Consider the following 17,520-nt stretch of genomic DNA (forward strand, 5'->3'; position numbering starts at 1 on the left):
GTTCATCACCAAGAGAACAAGCCCAGGCAACCATCAGAGCCACAAGGCCTACAGAGACATGACCAGTAAAGATGGCGCAGGCTCTCTGAAGTCCCCAGACAGGAAGAAACATTTGGGGGAAACTGAGGAAGTCAGAGTGATGCATGGGCTTTGTAACACTCCCATGTGGATATGCATTCAATGGTGGCACAATAAGCCACACTGATATCAGATGCCAGCAATGGGTGAGCAGTCTGCAGAAATGCCTTAAGCCAAATCTGTTCTAAGAAAGGTTTATTTAGAATGAACAATAACCAACACCTTAGGGCCAGAGAAATGGCTCTGCAATTAGAGCACTGGGTGTTCTTGCAGAAGTCCTGAATCTGGTTCCTAGCACACACTTCAGACAGCTCACCACTGCCTGTAACTCTGCTCCAGAGGATCCCATGCATTCTAGTGGCTTCTATGGGCACCCCTCCCCTATACACATACTAACACATGCGCGTAAATAAAAAATTTAAAGTTAAAAAACATCAAGGCTCTTACTTAGAGTGAGGGACTTAATCACTCTGTAAAATCACTGTTACAGACTTAGAGAAAACATTTCCCAAAACAAACACAACTGTATGAGCTGTGGCTATCCAATATGCCCAGAAAACTTATAAACTCAATAAGTTATCAACAAAGTGGGTGAGATACATGAACAAAAACCTCAACAGAGAGAACTGAGAAGTGGCGAATGACATGTGAAAGATGTGCTGTGCCACAGGTCCTGCCTGACCTCACATCTCAAGGGGACGCCGCAGGGTCATGCAGCAGGCACTCCAAAAGGCCAAACACAAAACACTGAGCCCTTGAACCATAGACAACAGACAGCCCTGCTCTCTCATCGCTGGCTCAGAAGAGACAGAGTGCAGCCATGTAGAGCATCTCAGGACAGCTCAGCATAGTCTTACAAAACAAAGCATAAGGGGGCTGGAGAGATGAGTCAGCAGTTGAGAGCATTGACTGCTCTTCCAGAGGGCATGGGTTCAATTCCCAGGAACTGCATTGTGCTGGCTAGTTTTATGTTAACTTGACACAAGCTAAAATCATTTGAGAAGAGGGAACCTCAATTAAGAAAATCCCTCCATAAGATCAGGCAAACTTGTAGGGCATTTTCTTAATTAGTGATTGGTGAAGGAGAGACCAGCCCATTGTGGCTGGTGCTGTCCCTGGGCTGGTGGCCCTGGGTTCCTTCTATTAGGAAGCAGGCTGAGCAAACAATGGTGAGCAAGCCAGTGAGCAGCACCCCTCCGTGGCCTCTGCATCTGCTTCTGCCTCCGGGTTCCTGCCCTCTTTGAGTTCCTGCCCTGACTTCCTTTGATGTCCAAGCTGGGTATGGTTGCGCACATGCGCGTTTCTCAGCACTCTGAGAAGCTGAGGCAGCAGGAATGCTTTGAGTCTAAAGTCAGCGAACTATTGAGTAAGACTTTGTCTCAAAAAAAAAAAATACAAAAGAATAAAATCAAAAGAAAAGAATTAAGGAAAACACATGTTCACAATTGTTAAAAATTGCATAGAATCTTCTCTCCATCCTAAGTTAAAAAAAAAACTACTAAATAGGAAGCATATTATTCAGAACTATGAAGAATTGAGCTGGGCCAGTGAAATGGCTCAGCAGATAAAGTGCTTGCAGAGAAAACCTGACAATCTGAGTTCAATTGAACCCACATAAAAGTAGAAGGTGAAAAAAGACTCCAGAGCTGTCCTCTCACCTCCACAAATGTACATGGTACCACACTTCCCCCCAAACACACCATTAGATAAATAAAGAGACACAAATAGACACAGAGGAAACTTTAGCACAGGCTGCTGAGTGAATGAAGCCAGTCTGACAGCAACACACTGCCCGGTTCCCACACTGTCATTCTAGGAAAGGAAGAGATACACAGAGACATAGGTAGCTATGCCTGAGGGGAGATGATGGCCAAGCACAAGGGGTGTTTAGATAGGGATGGGACCCCAGTTGATTCTTGATGGTGGGTACGGGAATCACATACTTGGCAAACCCCACAGAATGTGTGGGACCCAAGAGTAGCCCTAGAGTAAACCCTAGGCCTCGGCTGTAACTAACACATCACACTAGTGCCGGCTGTTAGTGAGAAGGAGGCTGGCATAAAGGCATGTAGAAATGAGCCACATGCAGGCCTAGAGTTGCTTAATTGATTATTTTGAGACATACATATCATGTATCCCAAGCTAGCTTCCAACTTGCTATGTAGCTGAGGATGGCCTTGAACTCTTGACCCTCTTGCCTTCGCCTCCTGAGTGTTGGGATTGAAGGTATGTGCCACCACACCTGTCTTATCTGCTTGTTGTTTAGGCAGTAAAGTTGGGCTGGAACCCAAGAGCTCAGGCAGACAGGCTCTGCCTGTATGCTCTGTATGCTCTGCCTCTGAGCTACACCCCACTGCCCAGTGTGATTTTTCTGTGAGCCTAAAACTGATTCTTTATGGATCCTAGACTTAGTCCCAGACTCATTTCCATCCCAGGTTGCCTTCCCTGGTCCACCTTCCACATTTGATGAACCTCATCTTCTAGCTTGTGCACTTTGTGAGCTTTCCACACCCCCTCGGAAGCAGGCGCATAAAGAAGACAGATTGCAAAATAATGGTACCGTATCTGAGCTCTCGCCTAACAACAGGCCTCTTTATTAGAACTCCAAGGACTAACCAGATGCACCCAACTTGCTGGAGGCGGGTATTTATGAGCCAGTGGCGGGCTGCCTTCATTTGCGCACCTCTCAATGTCTGCAGACTCCTGTTTACAAGGTCTCAGAACCCCACTCCCTCCAGACACAGCAGTTCCTGGGGTATCGATCACGTGCTGTGATTCACTGTGTGACAGTCAGATACCGACCATAAGTCATCAGACAGGCTAGGCTCCCTCCATTCCCCAAGCCACAGAGCTCCATGTAAAGGGAAACAGAATGTCCACAAAAGCTTCTAATTGGGCCATGTGGGAGCTGGATGGGGCTCCCTAGGAGTCCACCACAGTCATGTGAGTGGAAACAGTGCCTCTCAAGGATGATAAAGAACTTAGCTAGAGGCCACCCCTACCCCCACCTGACAGCCCTGGAGCATCACTGCCTGGGACCTCTCCCTTGCTGTGCTGGTTGGGTTTTTTTTTTTTTTTTTTCAACTAGACACAAGCTAGAATCATCTAGGAAGAGGAAACTTCAATTGAGAAAATGCCTCCATCAGACTGGCCTATGGACAAGCCTGTGGTACATTTCTTTGATTAATTATTGATGTGGGAGGACCCGGACCACTATGGGAAGTGGCACTATGGTAAGTGCTGGTGGTCCTAGATGCTATGAGAAGGCAGGCTGGGCAATCCATGGGGAGCTAGACAGTAAGCAGCACTCCTCCATGACTTCTGCTTCAGTTCCTACCTCCAGGTTCCTGCCCTGACCTCCCTTCACAAGGGACTACAACTGTAGGCTGAAACCTTTTCTCCCAAGCTGCTTTTGGTCACAGAGTTTGTTACAGCAACAGAAAGCAGACTAGGCCTGGCGGGTGGTAACCAGGTCTTAAAAGTGAGTACTGATGAGCCTGGTGGCTCTGCTGGCACAGCATGGCAGGGGACCGTGCTATTCCATGCTATTCTGAGCCTTTCATGGAGGCTTTGGAGACACAGTAGTTTCCAGTGTCATTAAACAGCTGTCTTTCCCTCACCTGAGCACCCCTCAAGCTCAGAAACCCATGGTGTGCTAGGAAAGTGATGGACTAAGTCCCCTAGGGCTGTCAGTGTGGCTGCCTTTCCAGGGCACGAAGCTGTCATCCATCTGATCCCAGATGTCCCACCATGGCAAAAAGGGACCCAAAAACCACACTACTGGGAAGAAGTCTTCAGCTTCTCTTCATGTTACTTGATGAAATTTGTGTTTCCAGCAGTTATAGACATCCGCTAGTGTTAACAGACTGTGGTTTTAAGTGGCGTGTCACCCCTCCAGGATTCTGAGCTCACATGCATGCCATTCCATCCAGAATGACTGCTGCCCCAACTATGGTTCCCCAATTGCAGCTGACTTTAGGATGCAGAGTTGAGGCCGGGCTGGGAGCTTGTCTTTGTCTTCAGAAGGAAACTGAATTTGACTCTTCATAGGGAGCAAAATTGTCTGGTATGTAGCCAGTCTGCTGTTCGGGGAGTGACTCAGAAAGTCACCAAACCCAACTTGGAGTTTGCAAAATGTGGAGGGAATAAGCAAAGTCTGTAAGAGCCAGAGGAGGCAAGCACCCATCTGGGACAAAAGCGTGAGGTTTGGGGGCTCTCCAGTGCAGGAGAGGCAGAGACAGGTGGACCCCTGGGGTGCACCAGCCAGCTAGGCTAGCCTCGCTTGGGAGCACCAGACCAGCAAGACAGTGAGAGACTCTTGTCTCAAAGAAAGAGGGCACGGACAGCTTCAAAGAGACACAAGGTTGACCTCTGCCTCCCAAGTGCTGGGATTAAAGGGGTACTTTTAATCATCTCTAGATCATTCTAAGACCAATGGATTCAATTAAGTAGTGAGTTGGTTTCATAGTGTTTCTTAGAGGACAATGACAGCAGAGAGAAAAGAAAAGTCTGAACACATTCAGGACAGACACTTTTTGTTTTTCCTTGCCAATCCCTGCTTGGTTTGATCAGGGGTCTCACTGAATATGAGACCCACAGTTACAAGGCTGACTGCATTTCAGAGAACACAGAATAATAACCACTTGTGGGCTCCGTGCTCTGCACTCCCCGGTCTCTCATACTCAATGCTAAGGGGATAGAATTTCTAGGAATTTCCCTAAGTACCAGCTCCTTGCCCATCATTGCTACCTCTATTCTAGCTTCACGTGGGTCTCAGAGAAGGCACCATGTGCACACCTCTGCTTCAAAACACTGTCAGCTGGGGAGTTAAGTCAAGGTCTGGCCTGAGATGATAGCTGCTTCAAAACTCAGAACCAGAGACACTGATGTACAAGGGGATGGGGGCAAAGGAGCCATGGCTCCCATCAGGAAGAAAACATAGGTTGAGAGTAGCTGACACACAGCCATGAGAAAGGCTGGTACCAGACAGTATAAGGTCAGGACCCCTGAGGTCATAGGAGGCATCATGTCACCACAATGTAATAAATACCACATTCTTCTCTTGGGAGCATCTACCTTGGGCTTGTGCCTGCTCTTCCAGTCAGGACCTCCTCTCGGTTCCCTCATTAGTTTCTCTCCTGATATCTTAAATGCACCTCCGTCCTCAGAAATGAGCCCTCTCCCAGCTTTCATGCTGCTCACAGACACCCCCAAAGAAACTCGGGAGCAAAGAGGCAATCCAGCCCCCATCAGGGCTAAGATGGAGCCATGCTAGCTAGATTAAAACCCAGTGGGGCCACCTCAAATTAAAGGGTCAGCCAGGCTGCCCCAAATGACAAACAAGATCCATACTTTATAAGGCACTTCCATATCTTGTGCACATAGTAATTTTGAGGTGTGACGAGAGGCCATGTGGGAGCCAGAAAGGACTCGGGGTGTCCTGTTAGGAAAGGGAGGGTGAGAGGGAGGGACAGGAGGTAAAAGGACCCTGCTGCTGAGGTCAAGCATCTCCCATCCCCAGATGTCACACCAGGCCAAATAGATCCAAGTTGCTGTGAAGAGTCCCTTGACCTCTGCCTGCCACCCTCAGCCATATCATCCCATGGCCAGTGTTCACCCTGGCTGTGGCTGAGCTCCCTTCCAGTAAAACCAGGAAACACTAGCAACATAGGAAGGCACTTTGGGTTGTCCTAATTGGGGAAACCACTGACATCTCTAGTGGGGGCTGGGCAGCACCCCACAAAGTCAAGGTCTACCCTACAGCAAAGAACAGCCAGAGCAGGTGTTAGCAGTGCAGAGCTGAGAGACCTTGCCCCTGCCTGTGCAACTTTCTCCCAAGGAGATTTCAAGCTCAAGGAACTCAGCATCCGGCAGGGAGCACAAGATGTGTCTGAGCACTTGCCTGTCTGTGAAGAAGCCTGCACCCAGGCAAAGGGAAAACCCCACGCATGCTGCAGTGCTGACTGGCTAGCACTTCCAGCTTGGGGACTCTGCTGGAGGCCTAAGGTCAGCAGGCAACAGCCCTACACATATATGGAATCCATTCCCTCTCTCCCTTCCTTAACACTTATGTATGCTGGAGACTCAGACAGCAAGGAGAGGAACACGGGCCTTCAGACCAGAGGTTACATGAGTGAAGCACCACCTCAAAGACCAGATAAAACCCAGGCAGAGTGAGAGATGAATGATTCATGGTAACATGAACTCGGGAATAGATGCATGCTTCCCCAGAGTATGGTGAAGGCCTCCCTCATGGCCACCAACCTCCAGTCTCCAGGTCATGGAAATTGGGATCCAGGCCTCTGTCTAGCAACTTGACAAGCTTCTCCACTGAGCGATGCTGAGTGTGGTCCATAAACTTCTTCAGATTGGTCTGGAGAGGAAAGAATGAAACAGAAAAGACTTTATGAAAAAATGCATTTACAGAGGCAGGAGACGGGGGTTCAATGGGCAGAGAACTTCCCTGGCATGCATGAGGCCCTGGGCCCAAGCGCAGAACTGCATAACTTGGTATGTTGGTGCATACCTTTAGTTCCAGCACTCAGAAGGTGGGGGCAGGAGGATCAGAGGTTCAAGGTCATCCTTGGCTACCTAGTGATTTCAAATCAGACTGGACTGCCTGTGCTCATGCAGGAAGGAAGGAAGGATCTTTACAGACTAAGAAAAGACTGTCCTCTAGGAGACGCTGGCCTCCTCTATGCAGGACATTGCTGACCCCAAGGCTCACATAGGGCCGAGAGTGGGGTCAACACACAGCTAATACCATAGGCCTGCCCTGGATGAATGTCTCAGAACCCTAGCTGTTTGCCATCTCTATGCCAAGGTCTCAATGTCTGTCCCTCCATAATTCACACAGTAAACTGCAATACCTGTATAATGACACTAGGGATCTCTGGGTAATTAGGGTGGAACCCTGATGAGTGGGGTTCATAGACATCTAAAGAGGCCCCAGAGAGCTCATTCTACCACCACTGTCGGCCATATCCTGGGCACCAAGGAATCCAAATTTTGGCTATGATGTCAGACGGGCAAGGGATCTGGAATTGTAAGAATGCCAGTCTGTCTGTGGTTTTTAAGTTGTGATAACAGCAGGAGAGGGTTCTACCATATTGTGAGCAAGAGATGCTCTCCTATGGAGATAGAGAAGATCACATGGGGTAGGGTGACAAACTGATAGTCAGTCTCCAAGACCCATTCAGACCCTCCACTTCATTCCCAGAAAGGAAGCTGACGCCCAGGTCTTAGCTGATCTGAGACCAGGCTTCCTGCTGAGGGTAGAAGCAGGGAGGCTTAGGGAGGCTGAGGTTCTGTGGCTGTCCTGTGTGATCTCCCAAGGAGTGGACTAGGTGTCCTTCACTGTTTCTGCTCTGGGCACAGATCAGGGAGAGCCCATCATGTCTCTTAGGCCGCACCCTCATCCTGATCTACAGTTTTCACAACACAGAACAGGAGCACCTGTGACTTTTCATCTGATGATGTGCCTGGGCCTTCCAGGCACCTGCCATGGGCTGGATTCCCATCTGGATACCTTACAGTCAGGGATTAGAACAAAAGTCCTAAACCTGGAGTGCCATTTAAATTGCGGCTATTTGCTCATTGACACCTTTCTTTAAATTCACAAAGATTTGTATGTACACATTAAATAACAGCAACAGCAATAGTGAAAATAATTAAAGAAATCCTCAGATGCTGGGGTCAACCACATCCATGTGGATTCCAGGATCAAGGCAGAAAATACACAAGAGCCTGGACCATACGTGGCCAGAGCATGGCTGAGAGATCAAGGACCGAGTGGGGGAAATACCAAAGGGCAGGGAACTAAGTGATGGGTTTCTGCCAGCCACCACTGGATAAGGTAGGCCCAAAAAATGAAAGCAATGTTGGTCAGAGAGGCCATAGAGGCCCCTTATACAATACAGGCTGCTGCTATTTGTCTTGGCTGTCCATCAGAACTAGATTATGGGACCCTAGGGCTGAAGAGATGGCACAGCTTGTGGCATGATACAGGCTGGACGTGAGCTGGACACCTCACCCTAGGCAGCTAGCTTTTATAATTCTGAGGGGTTATGAAACAGTCTTATCTAGGGGGAGATAAGGCACCAACGGTCTTACCCAGCTGTAAATCCTATGAACTATGATCTCAACCTTCTGGGCAACAGTACCATAGTACCATAGTAGTTACGGGAGTAACCAACCACTCCCTGGTTGGCTCTGAGGCCCCCTCCACTGTAGGAATCCAAGCCTGGTGCTGTAAACTACATCAAAAACACATGGTAGGGGAAGTCCCCAGCCCTAAGGAGGAAACACTGTTGTTTTACTAAATTGACATAGCATCAAGTTGCTTGTTAAATATCTGTTTAGTCCCATAAACTAGTGTTTTCAACCTGTGAGTCGAGACATTTTGAGAGTCAAATGACCCTTTGCAGGGGTTACCTAAGACCATCGGAAAACCAAGATATGTACATTATGAATCGTAACAACAGCAAAATTACAGTTATGAAGTAGCAATGAAATAATTTTACGATGGGGGGGGTCACCAAAACATGAGGAATTGTATTAACGGACATAAAATTAGAAAGGTTAAGAACCATGGCACAAAAAATACTCCTCTCAGCCTTAATTAGAGATGCCTCTCTTCCTTGTGACCTGGTGGGGTGGAGGAAGTATTACCCACCCCCACATACCTTTGTGTGGAGCCTGGCCAGCTGCTTCTCATCCAGGTTGGACTGCTTGTACACACGCTTCTTATAGCGAAACTGCCATGGAAACAAGAAAAAGATTGCAGGTGATTAAATGTTAGACATGGATGCTCAGAGGAAAAGTGACCTGGCCAAGGACGAGGCACCCCAGTCTTAATCAAGACACTGGTGTCCGTGATGCAGAGTCCACCCCCCAAGAGTCCCATTCAGCAGCCATGAGGACACAGGCAAGCTCTCAGCTGTGTAAGCCAGTAAGTCCCCAGCTGATACAGAGGGTGAGGTGGTCTGACACACCACTAACGTAGCCTCATCCTGCTGGATCAGTCTGTGGGAGTCCACCTGCCCTTAGCTTGTCTGGGGTGCACCTTGTATACATTTTTCTTCCCTGTCACTCATCTCTGTTAGACTTCATGGGAAATCCCATGCACCCTTCTGCTCAGAACTCAGGGACTCCCTTTGGCCCCTCAGGACAGTGCTGCCTGCTTTGGATTGGAAATTTCATTGCAGAGTGGAGAAGTGGACTGGGGTTAGTGACAATGCTTCCAGGCAAGTTGTATCCCAGCAGTCAGCTTTATCATATCCCCTCTCCTCCCAGACACCTAGAACCTTTGTGAGCTAACTATTAAAGAGACACTGCAGAAGGCTCCGGAAGACCACTGAGGGCAAGGCATGACTAAGACTTTGAGAGGAAACATGAGGTCCTCTATTTGCTAAGTGACTCTGAACTGGTTACTTCCCCCACATCAGCCTCAGTTTCCTTATCTGCCGAACAATAACACCACCATCCAAGGGCCTTAGAGTATAACGACCTTCCTGAACTCAGGTCACTGTGCCTCCTACCTGACCTCCTCTAAGTCTATCACACTCCAAGGAGCTCATATTAAGGGTGGGTACAAGTGCCTGAGAACACAGGTAGGAAGGCGCCAGGAGGAGGCAAAAGTTATTTCCTACACTGAAATATGACCTTGAATTATTTTCCTGTTTTTAGATTCTGAAAATTTTATTTAGGAAGCTGGATAGATGGCTCGATGGTTGGGAGCCAGTTGCTCTTCTAGAGGACCTGGGTTTAGTTCCTAGATCCTACATAGTGGCTCACAACCATCTGTATTCCAGCTGCAGGGAATCGTGAGTTCTTCACATATTTGGTGCATATACATACATGCAGGTAAAACACTGATGTTCATAAAAGTAAGAAAAATCTACACTGTTAATCTTATTTTATTATTTTTTATCTATGGTGTTTTGACTGCAGGTATATCTGTGTACCACATGCCTTAGATCTGAAACTGGAGTTAAAGATGATTGTGAGCTACCAACTGAGTGCTGGAAGTTGAACCTGGGTCCTCTGCAAGAGCAACAAGTGCTAAAAATCACCAAGCAACCAGAGAGAGAGAGAGAGAGAGAGAGAGAGAGAGAGAGAGAGAGAGAGAGAGAGAGAGAGAGAGAGAGAGTCTGGATGCTGGAATCTAAACTTGAGTCCTTTGGAAGAGCAGCAGCTGCTCTTAACCACTGAGCCATTTCTCCAGGCCCCTCCCCTGGCCGTACTACCCACAGGAGGCAACTGTGTCTTGCTCTCCCTCTGCCCTACACAAGATGGCCAGTCCACAGGAGGCAAGGTGCACCCAAGGCTCAGATGGGAACTTTCTGATTATCAAGTGTGAAAACAAGTCAGTCCTGAAGAACGAGGTTGTCAGGGCTGCCTGGAGAGCTTGTGTCTCCTAAGCAGAGTCTGTGCAGCTTCTGGATGGAATTGGATGGAGCAGTACCAGGCTGGAGGATGCCCAGGCTTGCTGCTGGACTGCAATGCTGCAGCTCTTCAGCCTGCCCCTGCCCACATCCAAATGCCACCATAAACTCAGCTCTCACTTTTGTCTTTAGCTAATCACATTCCCAAGCCATCAAGAAGGACTATCAGGTACCTGTCACACACATACCTAACAGGTAAGGTCCAAAGGAGCCAGACTTTAACTAAAGGGTAGCTAATTTTCTACTCTAAAACAAACAGGAGCCTGGTGAAGGAGTCCTCAGTTGCACCCAGGCTGCATAGCACCAGCCCCCACACAGTCACACATGGCTATTTACCTCCAGGGAAGGCACACCCTGGCCCATGGGCTGTGGGTATTCTCGCAGTAGCCGTTCCTCATCCAGGAACTTGCCATCCCGCCCATTGCTGGCAGGTTGGAAGAGCCCATAGTTGAGTACATCCTTCAGGCCTTGGTTCAGGGTGCACAGGATCCGCTGCTTCGCCACCCACACGGTGGCATCTGGGTTAAATCGAATGCACTTCTGTGGGGAAAACAGAGTCATGGGTCAGGGATGCCAAAGGTCATCAGAACCACCAACCTGGGCTCAGGATCAAAGGAATCCTGCTCCTTTTGCTCAGGTTCACTCTGCCCCAAAATAAAGTTTACCTTTGCCTCTCGGACAAATGTCAAAATTATCATATGCACGTACATACGTACCAGCACACATGAGTGCACTGTGGCGGGAGGGACATGCACTGAGAATGTCAGCTAAGTACAGGTGTCCCTAAGATATCCTGGGAGTGAGAGGACCCCCCTCTGAATCTCCAGACCTTCAGACACTCAGGTTCCTCATGATGACATGTTTGTAAATTTCACACATCCTCCCAAATGCACTTTGTATTGGAACACAACACTGTCATCTATGAAGTTCATGTTTGAGAACTACAATCGAGTTAGCGATAAAAAAAAACAACTCACTTTTGTTTCACGCTTTCACAGGTGTCCCAGGACACACACGGCCATTAGGACACAGGTTGGACACACTGCATGATTCCCTATTTGTTTTTAACACCTAATAGACACACTGTACATCTGTGTAAAAGTCACACTCCATCCCGATGAAGATAAAATAAATCTGGTGCACATTTCTCAATCTACATGAAACCCCTGGCTCAGGGGCCGACTGAATGACAGTGCCACTTGAGGTATGCATGGTTTGCTCTCTGGCAACTTGGATACAGAGGACATCTTGTCTCGGGTGTTCCCAATGGAAGGCCTGAGGGATGAGAGCCTTCACCTCACCAACACTGTCTCCAAACAGAAAATCACAACTGTATGCACTATACAGCTGGTGAGATGGCTCTGTGATTAAACTGTGAAGACTGGAGTTCAAATCCCTATAACTCATATAAATGCCAGGTGGGTGTGGCATAATTCCAGCCTCAGAAATCAGAGACAGTGCACCCACCAGAGCAAGCTGGCTAGTGACACTAGGTATATGGGTAAGCTCTGGGTTTGATTGATATACCCTTGGACCCTGCCTCAGTAATAAGGTGAAAGAGCAATCAAGGATGAGTCTAGACATCAACCATGGGCACTCATGTGCTCATACATATGCAAACATGAATATTTACATGCACACCACATACACATACATGAAAATGGAAAACCGAGCTAGGTGGTGGTAGCACATGACTTTAATCCCAGCACTCAGGAAGCATAGGCAGGAGGATCTCTATGAGTTTGAGGCCAGCCTGGTCTACAAAGTGAGTTCCAGGACAGCCAGGGCTGTTATATAGAAAAACCCTGTCTAAAGAGAGAGAGAGAGAGAGAGAGAGAGAGAGAGAGAGAGAGAGAGAGAGATGAGAGAGAGAGAATGAGAGAGGAGAATGGAAAAACCAAAACCCAACCTATATATACCACTTGAAGAATGAGGGGTAGCATTACAAGAAACTATTTGATCAGGGTGGGGGGTGGTCAGACCAATTACTGCAAGTGGTAATTTCTTACATGGTTAAACAGAATCAACAGGGCTTCCAAATCCATTACCCACATCACCCAAAAAGATGCATTTCCCCCTCTGAGAACTGGAATAGTGACAGCTTGGTTGTGTTCCCAGTGGCCTTTTATGACACTCCTTGGAAGCCAAGGAAAGACAAAGCCAGACCAGGTCTATGTCTAACCAAGACTTCTCATGTGTGTTGGATTAAAATAGGTTTCTACTGTACAGCCATAGCAGGGGTGCAGGGTGTTTTCGTACTGCAAAGACAGCTAGGAAGAGCTGAGGGCTAACTGAAAGAGGCTGGAATTAGTGTTTTGCAGGGGGATTCTATGTGGCCCTGCTTCAGGGTACAGAAGGCCCTGCTGCCTTCAGGATCCAGTCACTGAGCCCTAATAGGTTCATACAGTTGCAGAATGGCTCAGCTGCTATCAGTCCTGAACACTGGTCTAGTAGCCACAACCCAGCCAGGAAAGCTGACACCCCACACATGAATGAACATTCCTATTGGCCCCTCTCAGGTGTCACTGGCTGAGTTCAGGGTGACCCTCTGACCTTCCTGGGTTACAAGACCTGGTGGGACCAGTTGCTCCTTCCAGGGAGGAGCCACACTCCCCCACCCCACCCCAATCCTGGCTAGGTGAGAACCCTCTGAGATTTTGACACAACAAAAGCATGATAAGAGATATGGCCTCCTGGGGCTGCTGGTAACCCACCACTCCCAGTTCAGGAATCATTTCAGGACTCGAATTACAGTACACAGATGGGACGCCCCAAGTCAGGTTCCCTCACAGCATATTACAGAGCACTTCACCAGCCCTCCCCACAGCCAACAAGAACCTGCCAACTGGCAAGTGCCTAGAGGGGCCCAGGGCTGTACGCCACCTCCCAGAGGATTTGTTTGCCATTGTAAGCTACACAAAGACTGGTACTCACTGCCATTTTGTGGGCAGTACCTCCCTAGTGCAAGGACCAAGCCTGAGAAACAGAGAAGCAGCTTTGGAAAGGACTAGAGCTGCTGCTACATGGAAACCCTTCTGGAAACAGCAGAAGGTCAGAGGTCAGCAACCCCTGGATTGGTCACCCACCAGCTGGGCAAGACATACTAAGCTGCCACCGTGTTGATTCCTCAGTCAAAGTCTGGGCCTCACTCCAACCACATGGCAGCCAGAAATACATGTGGCCATAAGCCACATACCTGTAAAGGGCTATGCCCCCGAAAGAAGACAGTGATCTATTTAGAAATGGGGCTTTTGAAGGTATGGTCAATTAAGATGAGGCTGCACTGGAGGAGGGTGTGCCTGACTCAATAGCGTGACACTGTAGAGATGGTAAATGTGGATGTCACAGAAGGTGCATAGGAAGATTATCAGGGTGATGTTCCTAGAAGAAAAAAAAATCTGAAGGTCTCCAGCAAAGCCCCAGAACTGGAGAGTGGGACAGAGGCTTCCTTGGGGCATCCTGGGGAATCCCTGATGGCACCTTGATCTTGGACTCCCGAGCCCATCTGTTGGCCTGGCTGCCTAACCTGGTGTCAGTTACAAGAGCCTCAGGAAGTAACAAAGGTGTAAATCACCTGCTGCTGACCTTTAATATTGATTGTCAACTTGACTGGATTTGAATCACCGAGGAGGCACACATCCGGGCATGTCAATTAGAGTGTTTCTGAAGAGGCTTAACAGGTGGTGGCAGTAATGGTGATGATGGCAGTGGTAATGGTGACAGTGAGGCAGATGGTGATTGATAGCTGTAGTGGTTTGGGTGAGAATGACCCCTAACAGGCTCATGTGTTTGAATGCTTAGTTCCCAGTTGGTAGAACTGTTTGGGAAGTATGAAGAGATGTGGACTTACTGAAGGAGCTGTGTCACTATGGTGAGCCCTTGCGCGCGCGCGTGCACACACACACACACACACACACACACACACACACACTACCTCTCTCATGCTCTCTTGTGCTGTCTCTTGCTCTCGCTCTGCCTCATTGTCTTAGTTAGGGTTTCTATTACTGCAATACCATGATCACAGCAACTCTCATAAAGAAAAAGCATTTAATTGGGGTGGCTTACATTTTCAGAGGTTTAGTCCATTATCATCATGGCAGGAAGCATGGTGGCACACAAGCAGACATGGTGTTGGAAAGGTAGCTGAGAGTTCTAGAAAGAGAGACCCTGGGCCTAGCTTGGGCATTTGAAACACCAAAGCCCACCCCCAGTGATGCATTTACTCAAACAAGGTCACACCTTTTCCAACAAGGCCACACCTCCTCGCGCCACTCCCTAAGCATTCAAATAGATGAGACGATGGGAGCCATTCTTATTTAAATCACCACACTCACGGTTGTAGATCTAGATGGGAGCTCTCAGCTGTCCTTCACTCTGCCTCATGGACTCTAACCCTCTCAAACCATAATCTGAATTAAACACTTTCTTTTATAAGTCACCTTGATTGTGTTGTTTTATCACAGCAATAGAAAAGTAACCAAGAATTGGCAATGATGGTGATAGGGATGATGATGATGGTGACAATATTGGTGGTGATGATATTTATGATCCTGCTGGTAATGATGGTGATGGTAATGATAGTATTAAAGAGAATAGTGATGTGATGATAGTGGTGATGGTGACGGTTGTGGTGACATATTATTTATGATTTATTAAAGCTTGCCTGAGGGTTCAGAATGCAAAGCTAGCCACAAGCTATAGAGGTCAGGCAGTGGTGATACACACACCTTTAATCCCAGCAGCCATACTAGCTACCCATAGAGCTAGGCAGTCGTGGCACACACCTTTCATCCAAGGACTGGGAAGACAGGCAAATGGATCTCTGTTAGTTCAAGGCCACATGAGCTACATGAAATTGATCCAGTCCTAAGGAGAAACGGCTCACACAAAGGTGATCTCAGCACGTGGGATCACACCCCTTTAATCCCAGCACTAGGGAAGGTTAAAAGGAAGAAGCAAAGGGTCTCATGTACTGATTTAGTTTCCAGACAGGGAGAGCTATTGTCTCTGAGGATTTGTGGGGAGAGAATTGCACTCTGGGGATTCGTGGAGCCAGGATCACCCTTTCAGTCTGAAGTACAGGTAAGAGCTAGAGGCTGGCTGCTTTGCTTATCTGACCATCAGCTTGAACCCCAATATCTATCTCTGGGTTTTTGTTTTTCATGTTACAGACAGTAATGATGACGACAATCACAACAGTTCCTGTTAACATCCAGGATCCTAACACATCAGAACTGTGCTATCTCTATCCACATTCACCACAACTATAAGTGGACATTATCTTTACCACATTAATCATGCTAATCTCATTTTCCAAACAAGGAAGCTGAACCTCAGATACATAAGCAAGTGCCCAAAAGACACATACCTAGGGAGTAGAGAGGCTTTAATCTCAACCATGTCAAGTCTGCCCAGTTACCAAGACTCTCCCATCAAGCACTGACACCTTATATTCCTTCATATTCAATCACACCAACTACAGAGCAAGCAAAACAGAAAGTGCCAATAATCATTATGTTGCCCAAGAAGACTGATATTCAGGGCATGCCTACATCAGGGAAATACTATTTTCTGCTCGGATTTTCCAATTTCTAGTAAACTTGCTCAATGTTAAACATTTATACACCCAGAGGAAGGACACAGTTTAGTTCCTATAAAGAAGGACAAAGTTTGGAAGAGCAAACATCTTTTTCAAAACATAAAGTAACAGAAGTCTGTACACTGGTTCTGGGGACCCAGCTAGAACTCTGCTGTGGCTGTTACCTGTGCTGTGTACCTCTGGCAAGCACAGGAACACAGGAGAGCCCTCTAGGCTGGGTCCCCCAGCTGGGCACAGGGATTCAGGATGCAGAAATAGAGAAGAACCCTCAGAAGGACAACAAAACAGCAGAATAAAGAAATCTACCTCAACATAAATTCCCAGAAATAAAAACACTTGAAAGGAGCCCCCAGCTCTGGCAGTGATGGGCTGGTGATTCCATCAGGCAATGTCACATATACTTACTTGATGTACCCAGACCATGTCACCACAGGAGGACTGCATGGACAGCAGCCCCCAACTAAGTAGCCCAAAGTATTAGTTATTGTCTTCATCTTTGTGATGGAATATTCCACAGAAGCAACTGAAGTGGGGGATCATAGTTTAAGGGGATTTGGTCCCTCATGGTGATGAAAGCATGATGGCAGGAGTGGCTTGTGGCTGAGGCAGTAGGAGCTTCCTTGTGTATGAGCAGATTGGAAAGAAGAGTCAAGACAGGAAGTGGGTGGAACCAGGCTACGAACCTCAAGACCCACCCACCAAGTAGCACATTTAGTCCAGCTAAGCTCTAAGTCAGCATGACTAACTAGGGACCAATTAACTTGTGGAGGATGTTTCATATCTAAACTGTAACATCCCTAAGTCAACCATCACTGATGTACCCCAACTCCACACCAGTGCACCCTGCACTCACACCATCTCTATCCCCTGCCCCCCATCCATCCTCAACTTTACTCCTAATATCAACAACAGAATTAGGATGAACTCTTTGACATGAGATTCCCCAGCCTGTCCTACCTCCCTCTTATGTCTTCTGTCACCCAGCACGTACCTGTGGTCTAAGAGCTGGAGTCCCCACATGTCCCTCTTCTACAAACAGATGGCTGTCCTTCCTCACCAAGTCACCAAAACCATCTGTCAAGACACAATCCTGTTTTCCTCTCTATCTCAGAAAAACACGGCATTCAACGAATCCTGGTGTCCCCAACTCCTCCTGAGCTGTCTGGAGATGAATGGGGATGAGGGAAGACTGAGGGGCTCTGACTTTTCTGTGTCACCTCATGGAAGCTTTCAAATGCTGCTGGAATTGACCTGTGTCCAGTGAAGTGATTATTAATACCTTATCTGACTTAGCTATGGAAATGCTCCTGAGTGGGGAGACAACAACACTGTGGTGGTTTGGATGTGATGTCCCTCATTTGAATACTTGGTCCCCAGTTGATGGTGCAGTTTGGACAA

At 47.8% G+C, this 17,520-nt stretch overlaps 1 protein-coding gene across 3 annotated transcripts in view; it reads right to left on the reverse strand.

Moving 5' to 3' along the window:
• Positions 1 to 17,520, reverse strand: part of Shank2 (SH3 and multiple ankyrin repeat domains 2) — a 443,211-nt gene that overhangs the window by 359,465 nt on the left and 66,226 nt on the right. For 2 of the 3 annotated variants that reach the window (XM_035442085.1, XM_035442084.1), the window contains exons 4-6: positions 10,860 to 11,063; positions 8,763 to 8,834; positions 6,343 to 6,451 (exon numbers count right to left, since the gene is read on the reverse strand). In XM_035442085.1, coding sequence (XP_035297976.1) covers positions 6,343 to 6,451; positions 8,763 to 8,834; positions 10,860 to 11,063 — 385 coding nt within the window. Of the gene's footprint in view, positions 1 to 6,342; positions 6,452 to 8,762; positions 8,835 to 10,859; positions 11,064 to 16,527; positions 16,753 to 17,520 lie in introns of those variants that run through there. The other variant, XM_035442086.1, reaches the window with a different exon arrangement.

Source organism: Cricetulus griseus, chromosome 3 (assembly GCF_003668045.3).
Source record: "Cricetulus griseus strain 17A/GY chromosome 3, alternate assembly CriGri-PICRH-1.0, whole genome shotgun sequence".
In the NCBI taxonomy this organism is placed as follows: Eukaryota; Metazoa; Chordata; class Mammalia; order Rodentia; family Cricetidae; genus Cricetulus; species Cricetulus griseus.